This window comes from Polyodon spathula, chromosome 2 (genome assembly GCF_017654505.1).
Source record: "Polyodon spathula isolate WHYD16114869_AA chromosome 2, ASM1765450v1, whole genome shotgun sequence".
Classification (NCBI taxonomy): Eukaryota; Metazoa; Chordata; class Actinopteri; order Acipenseriformes; family Polyodontidae; genus Polyodon; species Polyodon spathula.
This window is the reverse complement of record NC_054535.1, coordinates 95,886,775-95,895,644: the sequence shown is the minus strand read 5'-3', so window position 1 is coordinate 95,895,644 and position 8,870 is coordinate 95,886,775. Positions and strand designations below refer to the sequence as shown.

Here is an 8,870-nt window from a genome sequence, read left to right as displayed (position 1 = left end):
TTAACGACAAGGATAATAGCAAAAGATTACAGATCAGACAGCTAATATCTATATATAAATATGTGGAACACACTGAGTGTGTTATTTTTGTAGAAGCATCAGAAATCACAGTGACTAAGAGAGGAATAAATGCCATATGCTCCGAGTCACACCACAGCATCAAGGTTTGGAAACACTTCAAAGTTGCAAAAATAGAAAACACTTAGTTTTAGCAAGCTAACGATTCAAACAGATCCGTACCGTCTCAAAGAGGCAGCAGTGCGCTCTTGAAGTCTTTATCAAAGCCCTGGAGTCAGGTAATGTTTCTCATACGATTGGCTAACCTACTGAAGCTCTGCCAGTGTTCCACACGCCCTTTCCTAGAAAACAGCCAACTAGTAATGGAAAAAGGTTTTAAAAATAGGCCCCAGTGTGGGAAAGAAGACTACAAAGCCTCCAACAGTTTTAACTGATGGTCCTCCCCCGCTCTCTCCTCTCTTATAATAGTATAGTAAATGCTGGGATTTGGTATGTTGTAATACTAGGCAAATGGCTCTATGGTTTAATAGTTTATTAATCGTTCAAATCAGTACTTCAGTGCTGCTAATATATGAACAGTCTTACTCATTTATACTAATACTCCCTCATTTTCGAAAATTCTTTTTTTTCTAAAGGTTTTGGCCTTTTATGCAAAAGATCTTTAAAAACAAGCTATATTTGTTATTAAAATTATCAAACAGACAGCAATTTGCTAAACTCACATTTTTATAAATACTTTTATTAATGCACTAGCACATTTTTCAAAAGGTTTTCCAATACCGCTTGTGCACAGTTACATAATGCATTATTTTTATTGAAAGGTTTTTTTTTTTTTTTTTTTTTTTAACCCTGCAGTAATAATAACTGAAAACACACAAGTTTAAAAAAAAAAAAACCCAAAACACCACATTAGTTTAAAATGAATTGAGAAAAATGATATTTAACCATCATTAGCTATATAAGTTCCATGTCTCGTGGTCATTTTAGGCAATGAAACAGCAGAAGACAGCAGGACTACACTAAAGATGTGATGAGACACATTGGTAAACATAGAGAACACTTACCAAGCCACTCACGTACATTTTGTGGTCCATGCTAAGGGTGCATTCAAATATGCTTGGTACAACTCTGTGTATGCTTCAGGTAATTTCAGGCATATTGATATTTAAAAGCATAACACATTGATTATTATTTTTTGTTTTCAAATACATAGAACATTCCAAATTCCCCAAAGTGTTGTTTTTTTAAACAATTAAATTAATTCAAATCTGCAATATGGTTACATACATATATCTTTTTGTTTCACTTAATATTTCGATGCATTAAAAATATTCAGTAATTCACAACTTTTACAAATAAGGTTTCACAAGATATTATTATTGGTCACATAGCATCACAGGCACCATTACAGAGAAAAAGTTAACCCTCCAGACAATGTAAACTTTTGATAAAGGCTATTAAGTCCAAACGCTGACATAAAAACAAAGGGATTGTACAATTTTTCACTAGTCACTCCAGTTTCTTCTAGGTTGATATTCTAGTTATCTTAATAAAAAAATGTAGAAGTGTGTGGTTCAGTTGTTGGGTGAACGTAAGAGAGCTGTATCTACCTACTCAACACAGTGCAGTATCATTGTACACAAGCAGGTCGACAAAACACTGAAGGTGGCAGTTTTGTTGAAACATTTGTTTATCCTTAACTTAGGTCAGGCATTTTAAAATGAATACGTGTCTCTTTCAATGATATGCATTAATTTTTTTTGATGTCTTCCACTATCTCAAAACGATTGTTTAAATAAACTAAAGTCTGATTTGGTAATGATTTACACACCCATGTTGGTATGTTTTAAGCAAAGTAATGCTGTTACCATTTAATTACCCACTGTAGTTGTTAAGTCCAGTGAACCTGTGTCATGTTCCAGTCGGAAAATGTTCATGATCAATATTACAGTATAACTATTATGTACAAGCAGAGGTGACTAGCTTGGTATCTTGGTGGCATTCACATTTCTTTCGCATTATCACATAATAGGATAACAAGAAATGCCCAAATAAAGCAGTAAAACATGGCATGAAAAGTTTGGCCAGAGTCTCAAGAGAGGTTCAATTATAAACAAAAAAATTACGTGCAACCATGATGGGAATTGATGTGTAGTGAAAAAATGTCAAAGTTTTTTACTTCAAGAGCAAAGTACTCTCATTGTTTAAGGTGAACACCCTTTCGAGTTATAAAATGAAAAATGACAAACCGTAAGAAACCTGATGGTTATGTCCAACAAAATCATTTCACACTCTAAACTCTTTCTCTTACTGTAAAGACCTGGTGTTACACTAGGTTAAATAATGTTTGCTTGTCTTTTTTTCAGGAAGTATGTTACTGTTTCACTTTCTAGCTCATTTTACCATTAGTTGGTTAGTGACAGGAAATAAGGCGTTCTAGGGGGTGGGATAATTTCACTCTCCAAGTGAACTGACCAAAGGAAGTGCAAGATAACCCGAAAGCAAGGCTTGCAAACAGGTATTTATTTATCAGTGTAGAACCAGTGGCACGATTTAAAATAACAATACACGTGATACTTCCAGTTTATAACGAATGGAAGTGCACAATAGGTATGGTTTATTTAAATAGTGTGTTAGTTGAAAAGCCTTTAATTTTAACCTGGCATGTGTTAATTTTTATTACCCTTAACATGTTCTCTTTTTTTTTAATCTTTTGGAACAAATGAGAATAATTTACACTTCAGGGTAAAAAAAAATCTCAACCACCACCTTTGTCCTATGATCATCTAAGGCAGTCTTGTCAAACGCACCAGGCTCATGTGAGTACTGAAAAGGGAAAAACAGGTTTGGCACAAATATAGCAACAGCTATCCAGGTGATAATTAATGAATATGAATACAGCATTTAATTAAACAATCTTAAATATGAATGAATAAGAGTTTCCATTATTTTACTATTTAATACCAGAGATTTTACCTTCACAACTGTACAGTATATAAAGAGCAGATTTACTGAAGCATCTTACATTTGTGTTTAGAGTATAGTATATAGTACACTGTCCTGCCAGAAATAAGATGGAATCATCTTGAAAGTAGACACTGGTCAGCCTGATCAGGATTTAAATCAGGAGAGGAAGCAGACCACTGCGCTCTTTAAAATTATATATTTTTTTAAATTTTAAATTTTTTAATAGAGACATTGTTATCGTGTATGCACCCATGCCAGTCGGTAAAGAAATAATACAATTCAACTATGACTGCCTCACGTACAACATGTAACCTTTGCCCAGTTACCACATCTCAATATAATTAAAACTGTATTAGTACAAGTCTGGTCCTGGATGGAGATTTAATAGACTCAATCAAACATATTCGAATGAAAAAGAAAAGCAAGCATGGCCGAACACTTCAGACTCTGAGACTCTGGATTATGAATCTTTGATATCTGGAGGCCATGTCACAGACTGGCCAAACTTGCCACTAATAACATCCACAAAGATGGTGCTCATTATATTGCCAGGACAGTGTTATGTTCAATATCTACTTTATATAATACAGTATTGAGAATTGGATGCTCAAGCAAATCTTTATGGTATAGCCAAATGTGGCCTGACAAGTCTATCTTACAGCTACCTACCAAACATCTTCCATGCTTAAATAACATAACTTTTCTCTTTTTTGTCCATTGTTGGGATTTTCTTTAAAGGGGGACTGTTTAGCTTGCAGTCTAACAGGCACACTTCTTCTCCTGGGGCTGCACAGCCTCTAGCTTTCCTGAGCCCCCTCCGTTGGCAGACTCGGGTGCTGTCTTCTGCACACACTGCTCCATGCGCTTCATTATTAAATCCAAGAGCGTGATTACTGCTTTATCAACGTCTGATCCAGTAGCCGCACTAGTCTCAAAATATGGTATCCTGTAGTAGAGGAAAAAAAAAACACAGGAGGAGGTCATTTGGAAATGCAACTCAATATGAGAATTTGACTTATTGTCAAACATCACTTAAGATGGTATTGCTAATAAAGTGTGAAGGTATTATAGCTAGTACATGTTTGTTACAATTTCTTCTTATTTTCAATTAATTCGGGGATGACAGTCCTTAGTGTTTCCTTAAGCTTACATAAAAAAAAAGCAATAATAAATGAAAAGCATCACATTACAATATAGAACACCCTGCAACGTTTCCAAGAAACACATTACATTTGATGTGTCCTGTGTTGTCCTTATCGCATTGGTATATTTTATAAACATATCGCCGACTCTTTTGACATTCATAAATCAACTGGGCAATAGATTTCTCAACATTTACTATTGTTTGCAGGAGAAAATAAATGATATTCTACAAAGATGAAAGTGAGGAGAAGTAAAAAAAAAATGAGATGCCAATACTTGAGAGTGAACAAAACAACACCTGCCAAGCAGAATTAGGTAAATGTTTTGTTTTTCAGGGCAGTAAAATAGGGTCTGTGAAACTTGGTGCAAGTATCCAGTCAAATAAAGTTGAGGTAAAATATATATTTAGTTTCAAGTGCAATCTATTTTTTCTTACTTGTGCACAAGGGCTGAAATAAATGGTGTACAGCAAGGTAAAAAAACCCAACTATGTACACTTCTTGTTAATTGTTCTTGTTAATTTCTATTGTTGTGGCACCTTCATTTTCCCTGTTTTTTTAGCCACCCAAAATACTTTCAGTGCGGGCTGTGGCAAGGTGGGGGAATGGAGAGAATGGTGAGAATGGAATTTGAGCCTATTTGCAACAATAAGCTTTTAATATTGTACATGTTTATTTTAATCATAAAGTTGACATTTTCTGCATCATTTTTTGTTACAATGGGAAAATGTAGTAAGAAAATAGTGCTAATTAAAACAAAAAACACTAGTTACTTGTCATATATGTTTAATTGTTGTTGTTGTTTTTTTTTTTAACTTAAAGGGTCTGTGTACAACTTAGAAAAAAAAAAAAATCTTAATGTTCTGTTCATAAAGTTTAAAATAACCACTTGAATTTTCACTCTGTCTTCTATGGGAATCGAATGTCTGGCAACTTCCTTTTTCAAAAGATGCTTGTTTAAACATGGGGTGTATTTTATAATTTGCTGGATCACCATGTTTGTCTCCAACATAATCTGGTCACAAAGAACATGCAGACAGGCTGTAGTTACCGTGACGAGTATGTATGTATTATACATGTTTTCTGCAGAGAATTTGGCTTTCCAACGCCTCGTATCCTCTTGATCCATAATCAGGGGTTCACATAACTAGTACACAAGTACGCATGCAGACTACATTTATTTATTTTTAAAAAAGCAGACTTAGTTATTATTGTATAAGATGCAAGCGTACTGTCACTATATTTAACAGGAAAGCATTTATAATAAAGGCAGAGATGGTGCTCACAGTTGAGCTTATGGATTGTTCCAGGAGAGTGGGGGTCTACAGGCTTTGTCAACAATTTCCGTGATCAACACTCTGCCCCCCAGTCGTTCTCTCACTCCACAAGTGAAACAGATTATTTTCGCCATTTTCTGCAATGTGAACTATAGCACGGCACCCACTCTGTTTAATTCACAGTAGTTATTTTGGACCACCGAAACAGCAACTTGGCTTGACAGCCGTCTTCAACCACCAGTAGGGTAGTAATGTAAAAACAACCCGCCTTAATGAAATTGCCTTCTTTTTTTAGTTCCCCCCCCTCCCCCCCATTTTATGTATATAAAAAAAAAGAAAAATGGAAGGAAAAAAAACAAAACAAAAACACACCACCACCAAACATCAGAACAATTTTTTCTCCCCAGATCTGCATTGATCACACCAATATCCCCGGGATAATCTCTGATTCTAAGGACTGCAGCGTATCCAGATCACGCTCCCCCTCCCCCCAGCAACAATGCTGGTTTTTACTTCCTGCAATACAGCACTCGTTTAAAATCAGACAACCAGCATTGTTTCAAAGGGAAACTTGAACTGGATACAACGTGATGCTTAGAAGAAAGAACCTCCCTCTCCTGGCGTACGTTATCAAGTGAAAGTTAAAAAAAAAAAGCTATCAGGAATATGTTGAAAAAATAAACTGCTGAGATATGGACAACACGAGACAGAGCAAAGGTAAAGTGATGTGTTGCTTGTAAAATCTGCAGGGGGTTCTTTAACACTATTACACCACGTCGCCCATAATCATCACGAAGCAAGGCCTTTTACGATGCATTACCACTTATACAAGTACATTTGCACAATGCTTAAGCAGGTTATTATGCTTTTGTCCTGATTTACTGTGGTTAACCATATTTAGTAATTTACCATGCTTTTACAATGCCTTTTATGGAGACACACCAAAAGGAAAAAACATCACACACAAATAAGGAAATTAAGACATATTTTTAAATTAAATGTGTCAGTGCTGGAGGGATTCAGCCAGGCTATAGTTCCTGACCTGTGTTAGAATTCAGCTAGTCAGGACAACCAGGCATTAGTTCTGAAGACCAACACCACTCCTAATGCACACGCTACAATATTATGATCTGTGATCTCTCTAAAACTCGAGATGTTGTTTAGAACAGTATGATTGGCTCGAAGAGTTTTTCTTCTCTGGTCTTCAAGTACTCCCAATGACTCGGGTTTTAGTTTCACCCATTTCTATTTATTTATTTATTTATTTTATTTGCATGGCAGTCTCATTATGAACACAGGCCCTAGGCCATCACTGTCCCACACGCTGTTCAAAGACTCAGTGGCCGATTTCACGTGCTAACGCGCATGTCAATGCATGTTTAAAACAAATACTTAATTCCTGGTTAAAACAAACAAAGCACTGGTCAGGGGTACATGAAACAAGGGTTGTCAATGATATAAGGTACAGCACTCACCCATATTTATCTGCCAGCTCTTTTGCTTGCTTTTCCTGAACCTCTCGCTGATCAGACAAGTCTGCTTTGTTCCCAATTAATACTATATCTGGATTCTCGCAATATGCATTAGCTTGGAGTTGGCCTAGAAAAGAAGGAGAAACAAACACAATTTACCTTAAAAGAAGAGTGTAAAGCTATTTGTTTATCTGATATTCACGTCATGTGTAAAAGTGAATAGAAACTATAGGCCTAACATGCTTTTACCTTGCATTAACCCTTGGCTAACCACGGACTTGTGATTGATAAAATCTAAGGTGCAATACCAGGCCCAGGTATCGGTTTATCAATAAACTCAAGCGCTAAACAAAATTGCCTAATACCCCAAGATTTTTATACATTTCATATTAGAATTTATGATTGAGTATTTGAAGTAATGTTCACGTTGTACCTCTGTTTTTGTTCTCCTTCCTCAGCAAACACACCTCTCAGCAACGCAAGTATAGTGTGGATATGTTGCTTGTTTCCTGCCTGCTTCAATGTTGGCAGGGTTTTTGCTTCCTAATCAATACCTAGGAACATCTTCTAAATATGATTTACTGATTATTTAATGCTGACACTATCTGGCATATCTACGATTTAATATTTTCAAATCCAGACAAGCCATGATGCAGGAACACAGATGTTGGCAAATGCAGTACAAACAGTTACATGAATTAACACGAATATGAAAACAGCATTTTAAAAGTTTCAATCAATAGGATGCCTTCTAGTAACCTTCATAAAATGCATTTCACCATTAAAAGGAAGAACCCCAACAGCTATTGTTTGTTCATTAACAGAAATCTCTCAAGCGGCCAGCGAGTGAGGGAAGAAGCCCATCACTTTAGCTTTACAGCATTCCATTTGATACTTACTCATCCAGTTTCTGACGTTTAAGAAGCTTTGCTGGCTTGTGAGGTCGAACATTAATAAAAAGCCCATGGCATCTCGGAAGAAGGCCGTGGTGAGGCTTCGGAACCTGTAAACAGCAATGACAAACAGCAAAAAAAAACAGATTCATTTAACAGTCAGCAGGTTTGGTCTGCTAATTCAGGAGGAGAGGTTTGTCTTATCCTCTTAGACCCTCCACATAAAATAGCCAATCAAAATGTTTATGGTTCATAAAATAACAAATGTGTAAGAGATGTACCTGTGCTGGCCCTGCAGGCACAAAGGAGTACACTAAATCAAATTAATTCACTGAAGGCTCAGAATTCAGTGCCTTGTACTTTAATTTCTATATGGAGTAGCGACTTCATTCAAAATGGTGTGCCCCTGCTAAAGTGGACACAGCCTCATAACTTGATAAGAATCCTTACTGCACGACACACTTCAGGTGATTGACACGGCCTGTTCAATACCTGCTTTTTACATCTGGGTAAGTGTCTACTGATTGATGTCTTTCACATGGTCCCTGTCACACAGTTCCTTTACAGAACGGTGCCTCATGACCTATCTCTTGCATTATGATGAATGTCTTTAAGTTATTTAAAAAGTAACCGCCCAGTCAATTCTCTGAAAACATAAAGCAATAATAATAATAATAATAATAATAATAATATTTCACTCAAATCAGCTAAGCTACTTCTACACAAGAACAAATAAAAATAAAAACTTAAATAGCACTTCTGGATAAACTGAAGCCTAAAAATAGCCCTTATTAAATTAATGTTTCAAAGCATAGTTTAGTGGGTTCTCTCTACCTAACCAAAACATCCACCAAAGAGGTGAATCGTTTGTAAGTTTGTAGCAAATTTCCATAGAACCTAAAGTTAGCTGCTTGTTTCCACACAGCAGCTTCTGCTGCGAAGGTTGCTACCACTGTTAAATTATTACATTCCAAAATTAAAGACAATTCTGCAGGAACAGCTGTGTTATTTATACCTCCTTAAATCAACGCTATTTTACAAATTGCAAACACCATTAATATCTTCTCAGCTGCCTTGCTACTTAAATGAAATAACAGCTTA

General features: G+C 36.0%; 1 protein-coding gene across 1 annotated transcript in view; it reads right to left on the bottom strand.

The window, feature by feature from the left end:
* Positions 1 to 736: 736 nt before the first annotated feature.
* The window catches only part of rab27b (RAB27B, member RAS oncogene family), a 66,847-nt gene continuing 58,713 nt past the window's right edge, over positions 737 to 8,870 (bottom strand). Inside the window, exons 4-6 of the mRNA XM_041235507.1 lie at positions 7,776 to 7,879; positions 6,880 to 7,003; positions 737 to 3,931 (exon numbers count right to left, since the gene is read on the bottom strand). Of these exons, the coding sequence (XP_041091441.1) occupies positions 3,745 to 3,931; positions 6,880 to 7,003; positions 7,776 to 7,879 (415 nt within the window). The 3' untranslated portion in view covers positions 737 to 3,744. The remainder of the gene's footprint in view (positions 3,932 to 6,879; positions 7,004 to 7,775; positions 7,880 to 8,870) is intronic.